We start from the raw sequence: 26538 nt of genomic DNA on the forward strand, positions 1-26538 counted from the left end.
TACCGAGAGGCTGAGAAGAAGCCTTCAGTGCATTGAGTGGATTCACATTTATCCATCCATCCATCCATCCATCCATCCATCCATCCATCCAACCATCCATTCATCTATTCATCCATCCATCTCCTATTTCCAAAGAGCATATAAGTTCTTTGAGGACTGGAGCATTGTGTGCTTGACAAAATTCTCACCCATCTTTGTGCCTCAATTTTTCCATTTATGCCAGTGGCTGGGAAAAGTAGCTAGGGAAGACTGACTAGGTACTCTATTAAGGTCTCCAGAACTTTGAGATCATGTAATTTTTGATGTCTCAAGAACAGATGTATTTTTTATCTATCATAGGATCTGGGTGTTAAGTTTATGGAGAAGTGCAAATGAGTTACTGGATCCTTTTATCTCTCTGGCTCCAGGTTGGGCAGGGGCTCTATTCAACTGGGGCTCTGTTCAGCTGTAGCAAACAGAAATGGAGCTTTAGAGTGAGAAGAGCTTGCCCCAGGCATTTCTCCAAGTAAGTGAAGCAGACCCCATGTCTCATCTGTGGAGGGGGTGGTCCTTCCCAGCCTTGTAGTTGGTGCAGCAGCACAAAGTGGTGTGCTTTGTAACTGGGGGTTGAGGGGTGGAATGAGAGGGCATCTCTAGCATTCCTGTACTGTTTGGGGACTGGAAGAAAAAGAGCTGCTGCTGATATGAGACTGAGGTATGAATGGAGCCTTCCTCCAACAATGTAGACTTTGTAGAAAAAAATGGAAACCCAACACTGATTCTGGGAATGGTGTAAAAGTTTCAAAATTTTCCCTCTCAAGGTCTCAAGGTTAGTCTGTTTAGAGTGGTTATAAGAAAATTTCTGGGGCTGGAGAGATGGCTCAGCAGTTAAGAGCACTGACTACTCTTCCAGGGGACCTGAGTTCAATTCCCAGCAACTACAACCATCATTAATGGGATCTGCTGCCCTCTTCTGGTGTGTCTGAAGACAGCTACAGTGTATTCCTATACATAAAATAAATAATCCTTTAAAAGAAAAAGAAAAGAAAATGTCTGAGTTTGGTATTTATTTTTTAAAGTAATGTTTGTTTGGCTCATGATTATGGTTAGGTTTCCCAGAGACACATCTCTCCAAAGTCAGCGGGAAACAGCTAAAGACCGTGATGACCTTATTCCTGCTTCACCATCACCTCTAATTTTTTCTTTTTAATTAAACCAAAATGGAGAAATGTTGGTATTTCGTCTGGGCTCTGCCCCACAGTTACCTGGCAACAGTCAGGCATGCCTGATTCACTATAAAAGGGGCTGCTTGCCCCCTCCTCACTCTCTTCTACCCCTCTCTCCCCATTCCCCTTTCCCCTCTCTCTCCACATGCTCATGGCCGGCCTCTACTCTTCTGCTTTCTCTCTCTCTCTCTCTCTCTCTCTCTCTCTCTCTCTCTCTCACACACACACACACACACACACTCTTTCTCTACCTTTCTCTGTCTCTATTAGCCCCCCCAAGTCCCCTTCCTATGCCCTAAATAAAGGGGATAACATCTGAAATGTAAATAAATAAAATATTCAATAAAAAATAAACTCTATATTGTCATATGGCTGGTACCTCATGGAGAAGGGATGAATCAGCATAGGCCTGCAAAGGCACCCCCTTCCCCACACCATACTGCGCCTCCACCAAACATATTCTTGGCTTCTTTTTCTTTTTATAAAACATAACAGTGCCAACATTCCAGTAAAAGCTCTTTGGCTGCACCAGAAATATGGTAGAGAAATGGGAAGGAAACAGCCACACACAGCCTGCTCTGGTGAGAACTGGGGTCCACACAGAACATCAGTCTTTTCTGAGGGCAGCGTTCTCATGACCTAATTACCTGTCCTGGGCTCTAGCTCTTAAAGATTCTTCCACCTCAGTGTTATTTCACTGGGGACCAAGTTTCAAATGCATGAATTTGGGGGGTGGGGCTTAATACTCAAACTGTATCCAAACCATAGCAGTCTCAAAAACTTCTTTCAAAATCAGTAATTTGAGTGCCTACCATTATTGCAGGTTGTGTACTTGGCGTTAAGCCATAGCAGAGAATACGAGAGAATGATAGTACTGAATGGTATCTTCCGGAACAGGAAGTTATGTGATACCTGGATGTAGTTGGGCCAGACAAGGATTCCAGTGTCTAAATAGGGATTTACTTAAAGCCAGGGAATGTAGAGCAGAGCTGGCAGTTTCAAGGGAAAAGACTGAAGCCTGTAGCAGGGAATGAGTCACCCAGAGGCCCAAAGCACTCTGTCTGGAGTGTCAATGGCTGGTGACAAGCAATAGGAGGGAATGAGAAGTGAGTGTGGTGTGTGACAACTCTGAGGCTCTCAGGATGGCTGACTCGGGCTGACCTTGTCCAAGGATTTTCTTCCTTCTCAATGCTGACTTGATGAATCAATGGTTCTCCAGAAATAAGGGAGATCAGTGAATGAAGCAAACCTCAGACAAACAAAAGGGGCTTCATTTCTCTGGGTCCCATGAAACACCTCTCCTTCCTCCTAACACTTCCTCAGCTCTATTCCTGTTCATCCTGAAAGTCTTTTATGCACCTCCTCTTCACTCAGCGTTTCCTTTTCACAGAGGATTTGAATTTGATTTGAAGTCAACAGTATTTCTTTTATAAAAAGACTTATTTAATTTTTAATTATGTGTATTTAATTATGTGTGTCTATGCATGGTTATGTGCTTATGAATGCCAAGTGCCCATGAAGGTCAGAAGAGAGTGTCAAATGTCTGGGAACTGGAATTACAAGTCATCATGAGCTACCCTGACCTCAGCATTTAGAAACTGAACTCAGGCTCTCTGTTAAGAGCAGTATATGCTCTTAACCACTGAGCCTTCTTCCAAGAGCTGTCATCAGTAGTATTTCTACCTGTGGTCTGGAGTTTCTGTCCTAATACTTCATTCATTCATTCATTCATTCATTGGTCATCCACTTGTTCAATATCTCATTCGCATTTCTTCTCTCCAGGCTGTGTTGTGTGTTCAGGACACTGTCTAAACACACTCTGATGTGGTTCTTCTCTCCAGGCTGTGTTGTGTGTTCAGGACACTGTCTAAACACACTCTGATGTGGTTGCTGCCCCTCCTCACTGTACATAGAGAGAGGTAGCCACACCCTAGGTTAACAGAAAAAGAATAAAGGAGAGATGGCGAAGGATACTTTTCAGTGGAAATGACCCCTCAGATTACACCTAAGAATTCTTAGATTCAGCTAGGATGGAGAAAGGGAAGGGTACCCAGGAAGAGAACAAGCAAATGGGACCCTGAAGCTAAGAAGGGCCTTTTCTGGATTTGAGAGTGTTAGAGATCTGAATGCATAGTTAACAAGACATCAGGTTTCCAGGTTGGTGGGGACCACATTACCAGGAGACTAGGAACTCCTGACTTGTATCTTGACCTTCATCCAGAGGGCAGTGGAGAGCCATGGGGGCATCTTGGCCCATACAACTATAGAGCAAACATGATCATCCCTGTTTTCCTCTTGCACTGGAGGCTTAGACTCCAGAGCCTCCTCTGCTAGCTCATCCTACTACCTTAGCCCTGCTCATTGTTCCGATGTATCTCAACACCTATACAGCCCTTCTCTAGCCTCCAGCCGTAGGTCTCTGCATCTCCAAAAGAGGGTGTTTGTACTAGGTAAACATTTAAAGGAGCTACTTCCATTCTAAGATATTCTATTGGACTCATGTACACATCTGTGCTGGGCACTTGATGAAATGATGGGGATACCTCTTGCTGACTAGCAAGAGCTTACTCTGGGTAGATAGAGTCATAAATTTGTGTTCACAGCACAAAGAAGAATGAGCTCAGAACTGTGGGAGCACAGTGGAGCAAGTGATTCATTCTCCCTCAGGGATCTGGAGGCGGCAGATGATCTAGGCCTTGAAGGATGCACTGGAGGATAAGGATAGGGCCTGCTTTGTTCAGAGGTAGTGAGTCACCTGGGGCCTGGAGACCAGAGCTGGGTACCCAAGAGGCCCTTGAATACAGATCAAGGGGGAGTTTTCCACTCTCTGTAGGTTGTAGGGAACACTAAAGCGTGCTAGGAGTGCTAGTGGGTTTAGTTGCTCTATCTTTGGGGGCTTCAGTCGAGTTTGTTTTACTCATGGTAGTCAAATTTATGTGGTGCAAATGGGAAAAAAGGAATAATTTCCCAGATATAGGCCTGATCCAGGGCTGGTTTACTGAATATTTATTTATTTATTTATTTTTAATTTATTTTATGTGTATGAGTGTTTTCTCAGTATATCTCTGTATATCACATGCATATATGATATCCCAGGAGGCCAAAAGAGGGTGTGAAATATCCTGGAACTGTAGTTACAGATTCATGTAGGTGCTGGGAATTGAACCCAGGTTCTCTGAAAGTGAAGCCGATGTTCTCAACTGCTGAGCCATCTCTCTCTAGTTCCTACTTGATCTTTCTTGTCTTAGCCCTGGCAGCAACTTCCCAATGGAGTTATAATAAAATGAGATTTAATAATAGCTTAACCAGACACAGTTAGAAACCAGTAGAGCCAGGAAAGCACATTGGTTTAGGTCCATTCCAGAGCTGTGCTATTCCTCCCAGCTTGCTGTCTTGCTGGTCAGAGCTCTGAGCTCAAGGTGATTATTTTCTACTGGACCTGGTGCCTGTGTAGATGTGCTGCATCCAAGATGTTTCCTGCTGGTGATAGTGAGGTGTGGAGAGGACCACGTGCTAGAGAGAAGGGTAGGAAGTACCTCACATTTGTCCTGTCGCTGGACACCTTCCAAGAATGGGCACCAGGCACCCCACTGCCCTGGATGGGAATAAACTATTAAACCCTCTGCAGAGATAAAACGTGTTATCTCCTCCCAGCCTTGAGTGTTGGTAGATGTGGCCTCTCAGGCCAACCTGGAGCTGTGAGCAAAAGCTGTCTGAGCAGAATGGGATGAGGTTGGCCCTCAGTCCTGTCTTTATCTGGGGGATGCTCCAACACAGCTGTTCATCTTTTTAGCAGGGGCGATCTAGAGGTGACCTGGGAGATGGATAGGTCCACCTGCCAGCCCTGCCAATTCTCTGAAATGCAATTGTGGGCAAACTACTTTGTTGAGGCTCACCTTCTTTTGCACAGTGGGTATAAGCTGCTTGAGCTGGTACAACATGTTTGTGAGTGCTTGTGTTAGTCTTGCATAGAGCAAGCCCTTTGCAAGTGTATCTTGTAGTGATGTGATGGAGTCAGGCTGCCTGTGATGGTTTATATAGGCATGGCCCAGGGAGTGGCACTATTAGAAGGTGTGGCCCTGTAGGAATAGGTGTGTCTATGTGGGTTTTAAGACCCACCAGTATTCTGCTAGCAACCTTCAGATGAAGATGCAGAACTCTCAACTACTCCTGCACCTTGCCTGCTTGGATGCTCTGAACCTGTAAGCCAGCCCCAATTAAATGTTGTCCTTGTAAGAGTTGCCTTGGTTATGGTGTCTGTTCACAGCAGTAAAACCCTAAGATACTGCCAGCATCCATATGCCAGCTCTATCCTCTTACATTGTGACTGTGGGAACATTAACTTCACTTCAAAGCTTTGGCCTCCTCTGATATAAAGTGAGGGTGGTCATGAGCATGACACTGTTTACTTCATGTGAGATACACAAGGTGATGCCCAGCAGGGCAAACAGCATGATACAAGAATCAGCAATTCATTACTGGGGTTAATCTCTAGCTCCCCCTCTGATTGCTCATCTTCAGATTCCTTCTGTTCCCCTGCTCTGGGAACCCCAGTGTCATTCATTGTCTTTTTTGTCCACTGGCAAACCTCCTCTTCTTCACCCCTTTGTGTCTTATATCTCTGGGGGAGGGCTGTCCTGGAATCTTTTCCCAGCAAGTGTGATGGGGCCCAGACTTTCTATCCATGCATGCTTAGATGAGACAAGGGAGGCATTTCTCTGTCTTCCTCGGTATCTCCTGAGTGCTTTGAAGGAATCATTCTGTTCCTAATCTCTCTCTCTCTCTCTTTCTCTCTCTCTCTCTCTCTCTCTCTCTCTCTCTCTCTCTCTCTCTCTCTCTCTCTCTCTCTCTCTCTCTCACACACACACACACACACACTGCAATTCCTGATCATCAGAGAGCCAGGGCCTTAGAGGGCATCTTGCTTCATAGTCTTATCTTTTGAGCCTCTACCTTAGTCAAGATTGAATTAGTTTCTCTCTGTTGGTAGGAATAATACTCAAGGACTTTTTATCTGGGCCTCAAAGCTCAGGCGGGGGAGGGGGGGGCTGGTTTGTCCCTCCACACACAGATCACTGCTGAGCTGGCTGGCGCTGAATCTTTGCTATTTGAAGGGATGTTTTGATAACCTCTAACCACACTGCCCTGTGCCTGCAAAGCCCCACCTGATCACCCCTCTCTGGGTCCCCTCTTATCTGCTCACCCTAAGCTTCTCATCCATTACTGTCGGCTGGCAACATGAGTTTTATCTGAGTCTCTGTGGAACAAAATTGATTTCTATGAATAATTGGAATAGCTGGCTGGTGACCCAGCACTGCTGCCACCAGGGTGGTTGGGGCTTCAAAGCTCATGGCCTCTGTTTCTATTATCATGACTGTTTTCTGGTCCAGACCACCCTAACCTTCTGCTGGGATTGGGGTTATACTTTCTATCTCTATGCTTACCTTATCTTTCTCAACTTCTGCCAATCATTCTCTGTCACCCATCTTCTCTGTGGCCACAAAATTCATCTGGAAAAGCTCACGTTCTTCTACAGAATAGTTGTGTCTTTTCTTATTCTGTCATTTATGGGCCTTCCTGATTTAATTCCAACCTCTAAATCTTTTGAGTAAACTCTGTTTTGTGTTTCTCAGTCCTCTATGTTCCAGGTTGCTCTCTGGAGAGTACTGAGGAAGGGTGAAGTAGTTGGGAGTTGGCTGTAAGATCCAGACAAGCTTGTGGATGATAGGGAAGTTTTTCAGAAGAGATAAAGAGTGGATGGTGTGTGAAGGATGAGAATAATAGCCAAATACTCGGAGATCTTGTTAAACAGTAGTAATTGCTGGAAGCTTCCTCTAAGAATCTCTTCTTTATTGTCAAAACCCACACTACACCACACAATTTTTTGTTTTCACTAAGTCGCTCCCAACTAAGCAGATAATCCTGCCTCACTCACTTCCTGTCACTTTTGACTAGATTCTTAACTCTTTCTTGGGGTCACTGCATTTCCCCTGGCTTTAGTCTCCTCTGTTCAGAGGCACTTGGGACAATATGGGTGAATGCAGTGAGACCCTGCTATCACACAGCTGTTTAATCAAACCCTAGCTAGCTCCCTGTAGGAAGAGGTGCAGCCCAACCTGCACCCACTGTAGAAATTCAGAGATGAGAGATGGCTGCGGGCAGGAGAGGCAGAGAGTCTTCCAGAAGACCCTCAGTTACTGTCCTATTGATGTTCTTACTGGCTTGAAAGTCCCTTCTGATATCTAGCTACGATCCAGTTTGCTGCACTTTCCCCCACCCTCAATGAGCCTCTCCCATAGCCTCTGGGCAGTAGAGAGAAGCTGGGAGGTAGGATGACAGCATCTTCATTTCCCTGCTAATTACAAGTCCTGGGAAGAGGGGTGCTAAATGCCAGATAATTACCCAGCAGGAGATGTGAGCCAGACTTCTGACTGCTCCTTGCCTCAGGAATTTCACTTTAATGGTTTTCTTTTTTTTCTTTCCTAGAAAATAAATAAATGCACAAAAATTAAAAAAAAATGGAGTTAAGTCTATGGCCTTCTTGGAGTCTTTTTATTCAATCCCTTTCCACTCTCTCCTAGTCAGGCATCAAATCTAGAGCTCCATGGTGGGTCTGGGTGGAGTCTGAGCAGCGCACTTGCACTTCTTCATATAAAGCTTAGCTAAGGGCATAGAATGGATAAGGAGGAGGAGCCCTAATCCTCTCTACTCTTCACCACACCTACCCATTCCTTCATGAATGAAGGCATCTGTGCACACACATCACCCCCCCCACACACACCCACACACACCCCCACAGACATACACACACACAGACACAGACACACACAGACACAGACACAGACACACACAGACACAGACATACATACACACAGACACACAGACACACACACAGACACAGACATACACACAGACACACACAGACATACACACACACAGACACAGACACACAGACACACACAGACACACATATAGACACACACAGACACACACACACAGACACACACACAGACACACACAGACACAGACACACACATAGACACACACACACACACACACACACACACACACACACACACACACACAGTAGCCACCCACAGCTCTTCTTCTTCATTCACGATTAGGACCGTGGGGCATGCGGATGCAGGGAAAAGGTGTCTTTGGTCTTCTTTCTGGGCTTCTTCGAGAGCAAGGAGAAGAGCAACAGGCTACTTGGCCTCATTTTGATCTCCCATCCTTTACCCTATGCCAACCAGCTTCAGGCTCAGCTTGAAAGGTCCCAGCAGGAAGCTGCAAAGCTGATGAGCATTTTTGTGGTCATGCATGGGTACACAGATGCTCTGTTTCTTAAAGCTATTGTAATCTCCATAATAACATTTTCCTCTTCTTAAGTAAACTTGGACTGTAGCCCACAGAATATGCCTGGTTTTGCCTGGGGGATTCAGAACTGGAGGCTAGGGAGGGAACCTGCTTTGGAAAGAAAGGAGTAATCAAGGCTGGCATAGAGAGTGAAAACTTTGTACATCCCAATAACACTAGTCACTGGGAGGTTCCTATCGCCATACATAGCTTGAGTTAAGGAAGAGACATCTGGTTGAGTGAGAACATCAAGGTGATTTTAAAACTAAGTAGCTGTAGGCCACCCAGGCAACTTGACTTCTTGGGTATAGTACCTTTACCACCTGGAAGTTTTGGTCATGGGCCACTAGGTACTACTGAATCACCTCAAGAAAACTACCTCACTACTTCATGCCTCAGTTCTTCATCTGAAAAATAGGGATAATCAAAATCCATAACTGAGAGGAGTACAGGAGATAAATATGTACAGAGTGTCCTCAGTATCTCTTTAAAAAGAAATGCACAAGGGGACCATGTCTCAGGAAATATGACAATTCCAAGCATCTCAGGTTCCCAAGGTATGAGCCTTTTGAGTCACTGCTGTAAAATAGTCTTGGGATCATGGAGTAGTAAATTCAAATAATAATTATTATCCTGAATTCTTGGATTCACAGAATTTACTATGAAACAAAATGAAAGCCACACATTCAGGTTTCAAAGGCCAGACACATTCTGGCTTTTGAGTGCCTGCTCTATCTCTCATCTATAACCCCCAGTGTCTTAGGGTTTCTATTTCAATAAAACATCATGCCCAAAAGCAACATGAGGAGGAAAGGGTTTGTTTGGCTTACATATCCTGGTCACAGTCCATTGAGAGAAGCCTTTGTGGGAACTGAAGCTAACTCCATGGAGGAACGCTATTTGACTTGCTCTCATTGCTTGCCTAGCTTATTTTCTGATGTGCTCCAGGACCACCAGGATCACTAGGAGCGTTTTCTCAATTGAACCTCTTCTCTGATGACTCTATTTTGTGTCAATATGACAAAAATTGTCCTACACACTCAGAATCTACTGCCATCTAGGATGCCCCTGGGATTTTCTTGGATCCTAAGGCCAGATCTTTCCCGACCAAAAATGGTTCTACCTTTGTCTGCAAGACCAGAGCACATTACTTTCTTGGTGAGGCCAAGCTATCTAAAATACTCCCGAGCAAAGAACAGTGCTTTATCAGGGCTTGGCTCAGAGGAAATTCTGTCATCTTTCACAGCTTGGAAGTGGCCAGGGCACTGTTCTCTCCAGAGCTCCATTGCCATATTTTCTTGTAGTGAGTACAAAGAAGTAAGTTGTGTGCCTGTGTATACTGTGTGTGCTGTGTGTGCCTATGTGTGTCTGTGTGTAGGCAGAAGGCTGGAAAGGGAGCTTCAAGGCTGACTCTCAGAAGTTAAGAATACCAAGACTAAAGTGACAAAAGGAAGGGGAATAGCTGGCATATTCCCAATGGGCATAGATATAGCCCTTGCTACAAACAGGAGACACTGAAGTATGTGTGTGTGTGTGTGTGTGTGTGTGTGTGTGTGTGTGTGTGGGTGCCACTGGTGGCAAGACACACATCTCCCAGTGAATCAAATGAACTTTGAGTTCCTCAGTTCCATCTCTTCATTTTCCTACCCCATTTCATGATAGAAGAAGCAAATAGCAACCCTATTATTGCTTAATACAAATGTGACTGTAAGATGAAGGCATGCCTGCAAATTGAGCTAGCTGGGCATTTTGGCAAGGGTAGAGCATGATGCATGGAGCTGCCTATGTGTATCCTAGACTAATATATTCTGCTAAGGTGTCTGTTAGAGCTAAAATCCAGCCAGAGAAGAGAGCCTTGCTCACAAATCTTATATCTGGTCTAGAGCTGTCTCCAACCAAAGGAAGGGTCTTCTGCTTTTTGTCCTTCCTTCCTTCCTTCCTTCCTTCCTTCCTTCCTTCCTTCCTTCCTTCCTTCCTTCCTCCCTCCCTCCCTCCCTCCCTCTCTTGCTCCCTCCTTCTTTCCCTTGCTTCCTCTCTCTTTTCTTCTTTCTTTCTTTCTTTCTTTCTTTCTTTCTTTCTTTCTTTCTTTCTTTCTTTCTTTCTTTTTTCTCCTTTCTTTTCTTTCTTTTTTTTTCTTTCACTTTTCATTGATTCTTTGTAAATTTGACATCATGCACCTTAGTCCCACTCATCTCTTCATCCCCTCATATCTGCCCTTCACCCTTACAACCTATCCCCCAAAATAAACACACACACACACACACACACACACACACACACAGACACACACACACACACACACACACACACACACCACACACAGACACACACACCACCACTACCACCACCACCACCAACAAAACAAAGCATAGAAAACATCTCACTGTTGGAGCTGTAATGTGTCACAGTGTGTCCTGCAGTATATCCTTCTGTCCACACATCTTCACTTGCAAATGTTCATTGCACCGAGTCATTGGTTTGGTTTGAGATTTTTGGCTTAGCTCCTCATCAAGACTCTGCTGGTTTTTCCTGTTGTTGTCTTGGGTCATGGAGATCCTGCAGCTTTGGATCCAACAGGACTGGCTATTTTATGTGCTCCATCTTTTTGAAAATGATATGGATTTTGGGATGGGCTAACTTAGAGCCCTGGATCTGGACGTAGGCAGTAGTAGCTAAGCTGGTCAGAGCTAGATCTCTCCAGCACTGCTTTGGCTAAGCCACCCAATGCTGACATCGGCTGAAGGTAGGGTCAATTCTCCTGCTCTCAAGCCCTTGTCTCTAGAGCCAACTCCACTGTGATGCCCAGTCAACACACAGGGTCTACTCTCCCAAATGCTGCATTCTGTGAGAGGCTAGCTCTTGACTTCAGAGCTAGCTCACCTGAAGCCCCTCCACCAGGGCTGTGCTACCTAGGTGAGGTGAGGGTGTCCCTTGTTCTAAATGCACAAGGTTATCCTAAGGACTAGTAGCAACCAAGGCCAGAAAGATGGGATAACACTCAGAGAAAATGTAGCCAGGGATGCAGAAAGCCAGGAAGAATAATGATTTTATGCTCTTCCTCTAAGGGCTGCCCTCCTCAGGCCTCCTCAGGACTAAAAGAGACACAGTACTGACTCACACTGTACTCCTTCCCTGAAGGCAGGCAATGGATGTTCATGCAGACTAGGAGGACAGAGAAGGATGGGTTAGGGATTCTAGTTTTGAGTTGTGAAATGCCTCAGATACAGAATCTGGAGGGTCAGCTGAAGTAACATGGTGATGCTGCAGAATAGGTAGTGGTCCTCAGTACCCAGCACAAGTCTGATGGTAAAGCATCTTCACACACACAGATGTGTGACTGTAGGGAATCCTGCAGGGAGGTCATTTGCTTCTACCCCTAGCAGGGAGCCCTGGCCCAGATTTCTCCTGTCAGGAAATATAGTTTCATGTTACATCGTGAACAGTTTTGACCATGTGATTAGAGTCAGAGGTTTGAAATCCTGTGTTAAAAATAGAGAAAACCAGGGTGTGGTTCTTCACTTCCAAGTGGCTTTCTATCCTCACCTCCAGGTCCAAGCCCCACTGTAAAATAAGGCTGTGTTGAGTAGTTTCATGTGAACTTCACACAAGAGTCATCAGAGAGGAGGGAACCTCACTTGAGACAATGCCTCCATATGATCTTGGTGTAGACATTTTCTTACTTAGTAATTTATGTGAGAGGGCCCAGTCCATTTTGTTTCTGGGGTCTATAAGAAAGCAGGGGGAGCAAGCCAGTAAGTGGCACTCTTCCCTGGCCTCTGCATCAGCCCCTGCCTCCAGGTTCCTTCCCTATTTACGGTCCTATCCCGTCTTCCTTCCATGGTAAACAATGATGTGGTAGCCTCAGCCACATAAACCCTTTCTTCTCTAAGTTGATTCAGTTACAGTGGTTCATCCCAACAACATTAACTCTTATTAAGACAAAGGGCAGCTACTTTTATTTAGGGTTTTATTTGCTCTGCCTTGCCTGAAAAGGTCCTGGTTTTCCCTCTTGTCCCTGTGTTGTTATTACTAGTGCTAAGTTTGCTCTAGAAGAGTCCCAGTTTGTGTGATAAACTATATATTTAGTGCACTTAAAGCCCTTCTGACAAAATTAGGTGGTCCCATTAGATGATTCATGTAAAATTTCTCAATGGGATGTCTGGCACAGAGTGTACATCAAACACTCACCATTGTTACTCCTGTTCCCCTCCCCAAAAAGCTCAGCATGGAAAGGACTGCATCCTTCAGTTACCAGAGAAGAACAGCTAATTGTGAGAAAGTTAAAAGTAAGTAGAATCCAAATATGCAGTGTGGTGCTGAGGGTAACCTCTCTTCTATGACTCAAGAGCATGTCAGCAATGCCATTAGTCACTCATTGCAGAACATCCCTGTGGGCCCACAGCAAGGGTGAGCAAATGGGGACCTATGTGTCTCCTGTACCTGCCAGCTAAGCAACAGTCTCACATTGATTTGGAGAGGCAGGTCCAAGTCTACAGGATTGCTGCCAGTAATGAGTTCCTCAGTTGGGATTATAAGAAACTGGACCAGTGTGGGAGGGGAGACTCAGTTTTCTTCAGGGATGCAGGCTGCAGAGATGCCACCAGGCAGTTCTAAATGAATTTAGTAGGTATTAAGGAAAACATGAATTGGGAGGGAGAAGTGTGGGAGAATAGGAAAGGACCTGGAGGGAAGGGGATCTTGATTAAAATACTTTATATGCAGGTATGCATATTAAATTACAACAAATCAAAGTTATAAAACAAAGAAATAGGGCCAGGCTTAGTGGGAGATGAGCCTAGGAAAACAGCAGGGAACATATCACTAATGGCTTATGAGCTATGGGAAAGGAGTTTCACCTAGGACTAAATCACTGAAAGGGTCCACTCCAGGCTGCACTCCTGCAGGGGCTCAATTAGGGCAGCCATGTGGGCAGAGGCTCATCTGCCTTTTAGAAAGGTCTCCTTGGGGTGTAAGGTCAGATGGTCAATGATGACAATGGTTATTCAGGTGGCAGTAAATGAGGGGCCATATCAACAACTAGAGGATTCTCAGAGCTGGTGGTTCTTATACAGGTGAGTCCTACCATTGACATGTATTTGCCATTCCTATCGATTATTAATAATTCATGGAATTAATAATACTACGTATTCATTGAGCATTACTTCACAAGGTATGAAATGTCACATCATTCCATGTAATCGGCATCACAGGCAATACTATTATCTCCACTTTACAAATGAGGAAACTGAGCTCGAATTATAAACATCTGTAGGGATGTCTCTCTTGTTATTTGGGTGCTTGATTCCTGACTCTGGCCCTTGTAACTGTAGAAAAAATAGTCTTAACAACTGAACTGCCTGTTCAGCTCCAAATTCAAGATTTTTAAGGTACAGCATTCTGACTCCAGAATTAATCAAGTCACCACATTAATAGCTTTGGAGGAATTTCATAACTGTCACCTGTACACTGTGAAGAGAACCAGGGGAACTGGCCCTTGTCCATCTGCCCTGGAAGAGAGATGAGAGGGACATTGTCATTTAACAGGTCACTGAGAAGAGTCCCAAGGAGATTCTAGTATAATCACTGTCCCCAGAAATTCCTTCCCAGGGATACAGGCTGAAGTTGTCCTGGGGAGGAGAAGAAGGCTTGGGGACACAACGCCCTTCATTCTCAGGCTTTGGCCTCCTACACTCTTAGCATCTTCTTTCTTCCAGCCCAGTTTCTTGTGCTGGAACCATCTCCTTCCCTCCTGAGACCACCATCTCTCAGCTAATTGGTGGAAAATTGGTTGCTAACTGTCAGGAAATCGCCTATTTTCCATCCATTACTGGGAGGACCAGACCCCATAGCTGAGGGAGATTCTGGGTGGGAAGCAGAGGCTGATTAAGCCTCAGAGTTAACGATTAGGTTTGCGGACCTCCTCAGGCTGTCCTCCCAGACTGCTTATTAAAGCCCTGTGAAGACCCACTGGTAGGAGATATTGGTTACATGGCACGCAGAACTGCCTGAGTGACTATTCATTAGGCCTCGGTTGTGGTGAGGGAGGAGACCAAGGAAAAGCTGTGGCCTCGATCCAGGAATGTTAAACAGCCCCAGAAGTTGGCAGAGAACTTTATAATTGCTGCTATTAAAATATATGTATTTATATAGGTGATTTGTAGAAGGAAAGAATTCCAGTATTCGGGTGAGATCCTTGCTATGATTTCACCCAGGATTAAGTTGTTGGGGACTAGATATTAATTAAGGCTGAGGGCCACAATCCCTTTCTAATTAGCTCGTGGAGTATAATTTGCTGGGCAAACGCTACTGTTACAATCACCCCAAATTTGTCTGGAGTTCTCCATCCTCCAGATGGACTGGGTGGGCTGATTTACCCAGTTGTGTGAGCAGGAGGGTAGGGTAGGAGAGAAACCTGGTGGCCTGGGGTTCACTCCCACCCCTGCTTCTGACTGGTAAGGTAAGGTTACCTCAATGGTGGAAAGCTAGTCAGGGGAAAGAGGTAGAGTGTGTCTGAGAGACTTATTTAGTGGGGGATGTTCTGAGACCCATGGCATCAATGAATAGTCAGCACTGGTCTAAAGATAGAATAAATTCTGTGTGTCCTTTGGGAGAAAACTGACAGTCTTGCCTAAGGAAGCCAGAGTGTTCTTCAGATGCCTCAATCAGAGTTGTCACTAGGCTGTTTTCTGAAGAGCAGAAATGAGGCCTGCCAGTGCCTTTGATAGGTAGACTATAACCAGCAGTGCTTCCCTGCATGTAGACCCTAGGTAGTCTTCTCTGTTTTTTTGACCTGTCCATCTTTATTCAAGAATACTTCAGTATTTGCTCAGCTCCCTGGTGTGTGTGTGTGTGTGTGTGTGTGTGTGTGTGTGTGTGTGAGATAGAGAGAGAGAGAGAGAGAGAGAGAGAGAGAGAGAGAGAGAGAGAGAGAGTGCTGTTTGATATTATGTGTCTTTCTGAATTGCTTTCTACCTATTTTCTAAAGCAGGGGTCTCATTGAACTTGGAGCTCACCAACTTGGCTAGCCTGGCTGCTTTGGACAAAGCCCCATAAATTTATCCATAGACTCTCTGCACACAAGGTTTTTCCCTTCCCAGGTTCTGGATACTATACTTAGATGGTCATGTCTGTAAATTAAACACTTCATCAAATTAGCTATCTCTCCAGCCTTTAGGTTTTCCCAGGTTATCCTAGGCAAGTATAGTCAGAACCTTCCCTAAACTTCTGCTTTCCATAAATTTTTTTTATTTAATATTTTAGTCAATCTCACTGTATGTAGAGGTTTGTTTATGCTTTGGTTTTATTTAAGGGTGAACTTTCTGAAAGTGGCAAGCATATTGTCGAACTTAACTTAAAATTCTGTAGAACACAAACCAAGGTAGATTCTGAGTAGACTGTATTCTCTTCATGTGTTTTTTTTTTGGGGGGGGCTTTGTATAATGTGATTGAGAAAGGTTTCCTGGTTGTTTCTCATGTGAAGAGAACAATAGGCTTAGAGAATAAATAGTATCCTGGACCTTGGGTGCTCTTCAGGACAGTTAGGGTCTGGACTCTGGTCTCAGTCTTAGCTGAGATGGTTAAGAAGACCTACCTAGTCATTTCTTATACAGGTCTTCTGGGCTTGGAGGTCATGGGTTGGGAATGAAAAGTCTCTATCTTCCTTCTGCTCCTTGGGATATCTCTCCCAGCCAGAGGAGGAGGTAAAGCCATATTGCAGAGAGTTTCAGCTGGTCCTGATGGAACCCACGAAAGAGATTAGAAAATCCATTCAAATATGAGGAGTTAGCCTGTAGAAACTTGGCCTCGATAGGGATCAAAAGCTAGAGAGGTGCTGCTGGGTGGAGTATAAACAGGTCCACAAAAGGCATAAAGAAATTCCTAAATGACAGATGCTTGCAGTTGATAGGCAACAGATAGTTAATAACCAGGAAAGATGATGGAGATGATAGTAAAATAATTATTAATAATGTCACCTGCAAAAGATACTTTTTTGGGGGGGAGTGGTTTGATACAGGGTTTTTCTGTATAGCCCTGGCTGTCCTGGAACTCAGTCTGTAGACCAGGCTGGCCTTGAACTCAGAAATCCACCTGCCTCTGCCTCCCAAGTGCTGAGATTAAAGGTGTTCGCTACCACTGCCCGGCTGTATTTAGACTTTTAAAAGCATTTTTTCTCTCACTATCTTATCAGACTGTCTCCACCCCCACTGGGGGATGCTAAGCAAAATGAAGGGGCTTGATAAAATGAAATGGCTTGCTACGTGCAATGCTTCTAGTGGCTGCAGGACAGGCCTGACTCCTTCCCCCAAACTTTCTTAGTGGGCACACTATTCAAAGGGACTATTTGGATATGAGCCTAATCTGGTGCTACTCCCCATTACTGCATTGGATTTCTGTTTCTGTAAATTTTTCCTTCAGGAGACCAGGCTCTCTGCCCTGTTTATATGACTCCTACCATGTAACCTTGAATGGATGCTCTACCTTCTTAAATTTCCCATTTGTATAAGGTAACAGCTGGCTAATCTGGAAAGTTAACATTTTCTGTTGTTGTTATTGCTTGTTTGAGACACTGTCGTATACTTTAGGCTAGCCTAGATCTTTCTATGCAGCCCAGGATGACCCTGAATTCTCAGTCCCCTGGCTTCATCTTCCTGAGTGCTGGAGGTAGAAGTATCTGCTACCATACCTGGTTCTTGGGATCAAAAGCAAGGATTCCTATAGGCTAGGCAAGTACTCTACCAATGAAGCTACATTCCCAGCCCAAGGTTAACTTCGAAGTCCATTGCTTTCTCATGGTAAAGTCAGATGTCAGGATCATGGGTCACAAGGGCATGACATTGTGTAGGCAACCAACTTAGTGCTCAGGGCACAAGGTGAGGACTTGGCACATGAGAACTCTGAGACAATGTCTGTGAAAGCTCCAGGGTGAGATCCTGGTGCAGAACAGGCTGGGGAGAAGGTTCTAGGATTACAGGTAGCACCTCTCTTGCTCTGGAGTTTCCAAGCTGGGCTCTGTGTGTGCCGACTGTGTCATAGGTTCCATGTAATGGTTCCTTAGAAAATATTTGGTGATTTATGGAATCTTGCTAGAGCCTTGGAAAGGCTATTTCACAAGTGGATTGAGGCTTCTGGAGTTCGGCAAATTCACGTTTGTTACATTTTACACATGTGAGGATGTTTGCTCTGGGGCAAGTTTATCTCATTTTTATCTCTGCACTTTACCCTCTTGAGGCACTTGTTCTCAAGGGAAAACTACGGTTCCTCTTGGAGAAAGGGGGCAGTGCTGCCACCTACAGACGGAGAAGTGATTCGACTCATTTTATGAAATCAGCAAGGGAAGAGGTGAGGTTCACATACCAATTTCAATGTCTCCCTTATCTTGCTTCACACATCCCATCAGAACAGAAGCTGTCTGTTGCAATCCAAGCTGCTAATGGTGTCATTTCCATGAAGGGCCACCAGTAGAGCTCTGGGGCCATCACACTACCAGCTGCATACACAGCCCATGATGTTCAGTGTCAGTCATTGCTTGCTTCATTCTATATTACATCATCGCTTCAACATTAGATCTTGATTTGTGAAGGTCCGGTGTCTTCACTAAATTCATAAGCTTTGGTTTGGCAGACCTCAATAGGATGGCATAATCCAAAGGGTTGTTCCAAGAATTGATCTTTTTTTTTTCTTGTGGATGAATAGAGAATGAAGCAGACATGCTTTTAGGGTGAGCAATGCAGTCTGTTTAGTATGGGGAATAAGAAGGGAAGGTCTGGGACCCTGCCCTCTATACCTCAGAGTGGAGTGGTGACTCATTGTCAAGTCTCCATGGTCTCAATATTGCAATTGCAACTGAACAACCTGTGTCTTCAGAGTGGGAAGGGCAAGCATGTACACCATCCTCAGGGTGGCAAACCCAGTGAAGTTTTCTCCATTTACTTAGGAAATAAATTAGAACTATGAATGCATAACAGGCATGCCCAGTGTTCCCTGGCAAGTTGAAACTGGAGTCAGGACTGGAACCCAGGCCACCCAACTCCTCATTGTAGGCTCTCTGAGAAAACTTTCACAGTTGGTGACCTCCCAGAGCAGGGCATGGCTACCCAGCCACAGCTCCCCTTCCCTGAGGGGTTTGGAGGTGAAGCTTAATCTTTAATGAATTGGTTTTTAGTTTAACTGCTCTTTTGGCAATGATTAATACCCAGTGACCTAGTCTGGGTGATTCTGACCAGGAATGACCTATACATATGCTGGTAGCCTGGGCCTAAGTACAGTTTGTTGAGGTTAGAGAGAGTGCCGGGATGGCCTTCTACCATGGCTTATACTCAGTCCTGTCTGTGGCTATGTCATTAGATTGTCATTCTTCAGAAAGAAAACATCCTAACATCTTAAATGACCCTGGCAAAAGCAGCTGGTAATGTAAGTCATGTTGAGAATGTCCCTTGAGCTGCTGATGTGACAGTTCTGGTGTCTAATGGTTCAAGGCATTACAGAAGTTGTGGTTTTTAATTAAAGACCACCTTCTAATGGCTGAATTCATAGCACAGCCCAAGAATACATGTCCACAGGAACAAATCAGGGTCCAAATGGAAGGCATGGAAGGCCTGTGTGGTGCTTGGGGGCAAGGATTTAGATCTGAGTGCAGAGGCTAGCAAGTAGGTATCCACTGTAAGGACTTGGGGAAGCTGAGTCAACTGGAAAGAGCTTTCCTATATGCTAATGCTTTTCTGTATTCTCCCATCCCCAATCTGGCCATAGCATACCCTTTGAGGGGAGGTAGAGTAGGTACCACAACTGCAAAATGGCCACCAGTGGAGCAGTGGGGAGCTATGGGCAGGGCTGGTCCTCTACCGTAGGATCATGGCATCTCTTTGGAGTGTCAATTCTGCAAACTGACTAATGTCTTGATCTTGTTGCCTATGGTCTTTTTGTGTCTCAGAACTGGTTGGCACCAGCAACATGGCAGTTTCTTCCCATAACTGCTCAATGGATGTTTGTGGGTGTTGACACTCTGACTTGGAGTGGGGATTGGCATTGCACTTTGATATCTTAGGCTACAGTGCTTGTACTCCTTATCTTGGGGTAGGTGTATGGCCAGAAGAAGCTACAGTGGAATAGTGTTATCCCCTCCCTCTGTGCTCTAGCTTTGCAGAAGTGTGCTCCTTCATGCCTCTGTCTTTATCTTCTTCTTCCCTCTACACAGAAGGTCCTGCTCAGAAATTGTCTACAGAACAAGTCATCACTCAGCTTAGAGACTGCTGCTCTAAATCTGAGGAACTGGAGACTCCTCAGCCTTGTCTTTCCCGTCCCAGCTTTCATGCTCTGTATATTGTCTGTTCACCTCCTCAACTCTAGCCTGGGACTCAGAGCCCAGGATAATGATCCTTGAGGTCACTCTTGGAGGATAATGACTCTCGAGTTCACTAAGTTTTGAGAAGACAGGAGTGACTCTTGTGACCTATCCTGTAAGGATAGATTGATTTGCAGAGTCAGACAGGCTGGAGTAGGTGACCATGAAGCCTCCAGTGGAAGCTTTGGTTGCTTCTCTGTTTTGGTTTTGTTTCTTTGTTTTGTGTTTGCTTTTGTGGGCTTTTCATTTCAGACGTTAATCTAGTTAATGCCAGCAATGTCATTTTGGCAAGCCAGCAATTTCCTTTTGCCCTTTATTTAACAAGTCCCACCCCTACCCCCAATCTCTATAATAAAAGGCATGCAGGTGGGTAATTATAGAGGTGTGAAATAGGGGTGCTGGGTCACCGCCAACTGAACATTCTGGAGCATCCGTTGGAGAGGCTTTTGGAGAATTACCCAGCCCCACTATTCAATTCCAGTGGGGAAATGGAATGTTAGAAAGGCTAAGAAACTCACAAAAGTAATACAAGGAGAATACAAGCAGAAGGCACAGCCAGACACTAGTCCAGGTTCCTAATTCCCAGCGGAGATCCTTTTCACTGCTTGATGTCAACTTCATACCCTTATAGGTATTCTGTTGAACATCTCACAGGAATCCCTTCAGTCCTTGCACCCATTCTTGCATCCATCCACTCATCAACACAGCCATCTATCTGTCTGTCCATGCATCCACATATCTTATAGATATTTATGGAGGGTTTACTACATACAAGACACTGTAACTATGACAGATAAGAACTGTCATACAGTCCTTACATGGGATCAAACTCAGGTTATTAGGTATAATGGCAAGTACCTTGACCCATGGGTTGTCTTACTGGCCCTATAATGCAGTGGTACCCAAACTTCAAAATGCAGCAACCCTCATGTAATGGTGACCCCCAACCATAAAATTATCTTCACTGCTACTTCATAACTATAATTTTGGTTACTGATATGAACCAAAATATAAATATCTGATATACAGGATATACAGGATATCTGATACTTGGTCCTCAAAGAGGTAGTAACCCACAGATTGAGAACCACTGCTATAATGAGTATTGAAGAACAGGTAAGAATTGACAGAAGGCAGAGAAAACATTTAAAGGAATCTAGAAAAATATTTCCCAAAAGTTCAGTGTTGAGTAGAGTTTATAAGGTAGAGGAAAACAGGGAAGAGAAATTTTACTCCCGCTTTCTAAGTTTGCTACTCCTTGAATTAGAGTGTGAGGATTGGCATCCTGACAAAAAGACATTTCCATTTTGAAAACAAATATTACAGGGTATTTGTGGGATAATAAGTTCCTCAAGGCAGAGGTAATAGTAAGGAGATTATGAGACTGTGGAGGGCAGCAAGAGACCATCTAAGGTTTTGAAAAGCTGGGCTGAGAGTTTGTCCTCCAAGTCATTGAGGTGAAGCAGAGGCTGCATCTTCAGCCTATAGAGAAAGAGAGTTCCTTCAAGTGCAGTTCTAACCATGTTGCTTCCTCATTTGATCCCCTCAGGGTAAATCTCAATCCCCTTGTTCCAACAGAGAACTTCTCTGGACTCATCTACCATGGTAAGTGTATTAGCAACCCACAGGCTATCCTCAGACTTCCAATCTCTAACCCCTATAATGTGAGCCAGTATGCCTCATACTTGAATTCTGCAGACAACTCAGTGGCCCCAACCAGTTTTATGCCTTTACTCAGATGCTACACTCCTAAACACCAGGACCATCTCACTCCTGTGATCTCTATTTCCCATTGGTTCAACCAACATCCATTCCTCCTTTAAGTTTCCATCCTAAGTCAGCTTTTACCTGAAGCTTCTTTCTATTACTACCTGCACCCTTGGTTTTGAGTGATATCACTCATTTCTGCATTGATACTTTGTACCCACCATGCTCTGGTGTGTTCAATACTCCAACCTTATTGATTCTTTAATGAGCAGCTATGCTAATTCATCTTTTTTATTATTATTAATGAGCAGAATTTGCATGTCAGTTTTCCCTGCTACACTCCATTTTCCCCTGGTCCATGACTATAGGTTCATGATGTCAGGACTATGTTTTGCTATCCCTAGCACCTGGTACAGCAGCTATAACACACTAATATGTATTCAGTATTCATTAACTATATGTGCGACTAACAGAGCACCTCTGTCATGATTTTGTTTGTAAAATACAAACCAAACCACACTTCTTCCTTCTCTCACCTCAAGGAGGGTCTCAACAAGGTGGCCCTCCTGTGCTAGAAAGATAAAATGTGAATCCTGGAAGTCACTGTTCTCAACATGAGGGTGCCTTTGCCTCTCTTAACATTATTTTCCTCACCTATTTGGTGAAGGTGTGAATCCTCATGCGTTGTCCTCATAAAAGCTTAATGACACTCAAAGGTGAGACTCCAGTCATTCAGTGTACAAAATCCAGATGAGATCAATGGGTTGGCTGGGTGGCCATAGTGGTCTGCTAGGAGTCCATGCTTACGCTTTGGGGTCTATCACCCATTGCCAGAAATGTTCTCCTCTCCCAGGTCACTCATATTGTAGGGCTCAGGGGTTGTTAATTATTAGAATACGGCCCACCTGGGGTGCCTCTGCTGAAAGCAAACTGAGAGTATAAAGTCGAATCAATATCCCGCGCCTGGCGTCAGTCAGGACTTCGGCTCCCTCTCCTGGGGATGGATCATTAATCCAGACACTTAGACTTGGAACACTGGGCCCAGGAAGTCCTGAAACATTCCTGACCACCCACGGATCAGCTCATCAGTCCCAGCAGGCAGCCAGTCTTGCTGCTGAGTTGCAGGATTTTACAATCTCAAAGTGAGATGAGACTGAGCAGCTGCTCCAGACTCCCACCCAGGCCAGAAATCCAAGCTCAGCTTCTCCAGCTCATGCTGGCCCCAGAACTCAAGCTCAACTTCTCCATCCCATGCTGGCTTAGAGCTCAGGATCTGGATAGGTGTTCTTGAGGAACAGCCCTGGGCCCAGAGGGGACAGTCACAAGACATTAGATCCAACCTTTCTCTTCTGTTAAAGGAGATAATTATCCAACTCACAGGGTAAAAATCAATTTGAGATTTACACCTGATACATATGGCCAGTTATTATTATTAAGAATAATACTGTAGGTTATAATGGGGACATATTGTAGAGATTGGGTCTAGTTCTTTCTCCCAGCTCCATGCTATCAGAAATAAGACTCAGTCTCAAAATATATTTACAAGTACTTTGGCCATACAGCTAGGCTCAACTTTGACTAGACACATAATTTAAGATAACCCATTATTTTTAATCTATATTCTGCCATACGGCTGGTTACCTTGTGCTCAGGTACCATGAGTCCATCTCCCCACATCTTTTTGGGTGAATGCCCTCACTTGCCTCTATCCCAGAATTCTTTCTACTTCCCAGGTGTCCTACCTTTTATTTCTCTTGCTTAACTCATGGGCCAGCAGATTTATTATCGACAGGTGACACACTCATACAATACACAAAATAGTCTCTCTATAGCATATTAATTTCTCCATGCTTAGAAACTTTGACTTATAGGATGTTGTTTTTCGAGTTGAAATTTTTTATGATGCCTGCACTCTAAATATAAAGCAAGGGCATCCTTCTCTTCCCCTAAAGTTCTTTAGATTTCTTCTTGTATCTTGTCAGTTTTCCCTACCTACTAGCTGCTTTCCAGACAGCAAAATAATCTTTCACAGATCTTTAGCTTGGGACATCTGTGGAGAACCTCTCTCCTTCCTCTGAGTGAATTTATTCCAAGCTTTCAAGGGCCTGTTCCTGTGTCTTTTCTCTAAGAAGCGCCTCTGCTTGCCTACAAGAAACCTCTGCTGATGTTGGTTGTACTGCTTGACTGCTACCTAGGACACCACAGCACATTGCTTGACTGCTACCTAGGACACCACAGCACATTGCTTGCGTTTTAGTTATTTTTCTTCGTGAATGAATTTAGAACATCAACATGAAACTTCCTTGGGATGCCTGACATTCTAATCATGGATATTTACAACAGTAGCTACTAGTAGCCATTGGCTCCTTGGATGTTTTCTGTTTCCCTATTGAACAGCTGAGTACCTCAGCTGAGTGACTATAGAATTAAAATGATCTAAATACGGTTCTATACTCTGCTAATTCAGGGCTGTGACCTTAGAGATTATTTTGAATTTCTCTGTCTATTTGTTGTTGGAACAACAGTAAATTTAATGCAGCTGACCTCTTAGTATTCTGAACAGAACTCTAGAGACAACTATATTAACTAGTAGAAAGTCTTGTCTTGTGGCTCAGAACTATTCTTCCTGTTTGGGACCAGCTTTGCCTCCCTCTGGTTCTCTGTATCTTAGCCTGTAAGATAACAGATTTCTGTATCAGAATGTTTCAGGATGTGATTCTGGGTTATATGGGTTTATACCACAGAGCATGACACTCACTGCAGGTGGGAGCTTATAGTGTAAAACTCAATCATTTTTAAAATTTCATACCCTGTCTAATTTTAAGGGTTCTTTGGTTTCTGATACCTTTCAATTAAATGTCACATTTCTATGAATTGAAGCTAGGAGAAAGCATGAGGAAGGGACAGGGTAGAAGAGGCTAGAAGCTTGACAGATTATGTTCTGAGCTATGATTTGAGGACCTTAGGTAACTGGGAGAGGTGGAGTTTCTCTCCTTTGCATACTGTCTTATTGATTTTTCACTGTGTTTAGCATTAGCATAGAATAGGTGTTAACTGTTCATCCATTGAGTGGGCCAGAGGAATGTGCATAGAATAGTTCTTCAGATATGATATGTTGAGATGATATTCAGTACTGGTTAGGCTTATTCTTAATTTCTTGAAGAAACACTAATTTAATCCACTTATCTAGTATAGAAGATTACCAGATTTTCACTTCTCAGTGGCTACCAAATCATACCTTCAAATGGAAGCTTCCCAGAGGACTACAGGTCTGAGGGGGTGGAAGGCTGGGGGTGCTTCCTGCTCAGAAAAACCAAGGCAGGCAGAGCTAGATGGCATGAAGCATCTCTGAGAAGGTGTCAGTAGTGTTTGAGTTCAGAAAATGTTTGTAAGAACTCAGGTTCTTGAATCTTTTCCTGTGTCTGTAAGCCACCATTGGTAGGTGCTTCAGGTGACTCAACCTTTAAAGAGAACTGTGAGGCAAGGTTGTTCACAGGGAATGGGGATCTGTGGAGGACTGAAGTCCTTCAAGAGAGGGCATAGAGTGATTATGGACAGGGTCAGAACTCTATAGCTGAGGGGAGTGGTAGCCAAAGACGGGAAGGAAGGAGAGAAAGCAGCTCAGAAATAAAAGGAACATTGTAGACTACCTGGAGCTGCCTGGTCGGACTTCTCAGAGAATAGGGTGGGCTTCAGGGTGGCTTTGAGGACACAGGACACTTCACTGTGGCTCCATATCAAGCTTTATTATGGGATACATGATTAACACTGCTTGAACTCACCCCTTTCTATTTTAACCTTTTTATTTAAAGCTAAGATCTTTCTCTCCCAGATGGAGTTCTCCCATCTGGTTACAGAAACTGGATAAGTGGAAAGAAAAATCTTAGGATGCTGGAATTCCAGGAACGTTTCCAGGATGCCAAGAAAAACAGCTCTGCGATGAACCAATGGCACCGCGGTGGCAGATCTGGAGAATACATTTGATTTTGTCTGAGTTGCCATCTCATAGCATCACAAAGTCCTTGAGGTTGTCTGGTCTATGCCATGATGGCACAGACCCTGGACCTCAGACCCTGGATGGAAGCCCCAGTCAGTAGCAAAGACAGGCTCTGGAACCAAATGCTGTAGACACATGCCCCATTCTGATCAGATGCCAGAGCTTTCTGCCTGGGCTTCCTAGAAGCTGTCTGACATGTAACTTTGCCTTATCAGCAGGAAGAAAGGATGACAGCGGGCAGTCTTCCTGGCCAAGCAGCCATCAGGACCCACATAAATATTTTCTCAGTGTCTGCATGGCCAGAATCTGCTGGCTGGCTTCCATGGGACAGTAAATAATTCAGATTGGTTGCTTCCTGACCACTTTCTTGGGTGTGTTTTCTGACGACTGTGTCTTTTGGAGTGGACTTTGGGGAGACCTTGATAAGGGCAGTGGGCCAAGCACTTACTGGAATCTGATGATGGCACTTTGTGGTCAGGAAAGAAGTGCCCATGGGTCTTGATGTCTGTGCAGTTGAAGGCAGAAGATGGCGTTTACTCAGTCCTAAAGATCTTTCAAGTGGGGCCAGGAATGAGTTTCAGGCATTAGGGTGGGGCGAGGTTAGAGATTCTGGGACCAAAAAGTCAGAATTCAGCTCATGTGGTAAATTGGGTAAGTTTGACCAAAGGCATGCTGGGGTTTTGGCAGATAAGTCAGTGGGGAAGGGAGAGATAGTACTGGAGCCAGTATGGTCTCAGATTATTAGTGACCAGTTTGGGAGTTCTAAGTTCATAAGAGAGTAGGTTCAACAAGCCATATCTATTCATGTGAATTATCCAAAACTTTTGAGGAGATGGCAGTGAGACATTTGGGGATATACATGGTAGTTCTGGAAGGCAGGCTCTGGATGTTTTGCCTGGTTTATAGTAGGACTTCAGTTGACAGTGGAA

The 26538-nt window shown here is 44.4% G+C and overlaps 1 protein-coding gene and 1 long non-coding RNA gene across 4 annotated transcripts in view; one reads left to right on the top strand and one right to left on the bottom strand.

Moving 5' to 3' along the window:
* Positions 1-1004, top strand: part of LOC143442378 (uncharacterized) — a 45175-nt gene extending 44171 nt beyond the window's left edge. For both annotated transcript variants that reach the window (XR_013110505.1, XR_013110506.1), the window contains one exon: positions 408-1004. This is a non-coding gene — a long non-coding RNA (uncharacterized LOC143442378). The remainder of the gene's footprint in view (positions 1-407) is intronic.
* The window catches only part of Trabd2b (TraB domain containing 2B), a 265876-nt gene extending 243446 nt beyond the window's left edge, over positions 1-22430 (bottom strand). Inside the window, exons 1-2 of one of the 2 annotated variants that reach the window (XM_076934439.1) lie at positions 22267-22430; positions 7608-7687 (exon numbers count right to left, since the gene is read on the bottom strand). In XM_076934439.1, coding sequence (XP_076790554.1) covers positions 7608-7687; positions 22267-22306 — 120 coding nt within the window. In that variant the 5' untranslated portion in view covers positions 22307-22430. The remainder of the gene's footprint in view (positions 1-7607; positions 7688-22266) is intronic. The other variant, XM_076934438.1, reaches the window with a different exon arrangement.
* Positions 22431-26538: the final 4108 nt, after the last annotated feature.

This window comes from Arvicanthis niloticus, chromosome 5 (assembly GCF_011762505.2).
Source record: "Arvicanthis niloticus isolate mArvNil1 chromosome 5, mArvNil1.pat.X, whole genome shotgun sequence".
Classification (NCBI taxonomy): Eukaryota; Metazoa; Chordata; class Mammalia; order Rodentia; family Muridae; genus Arvicanthis; species Arvicanthis niloticus.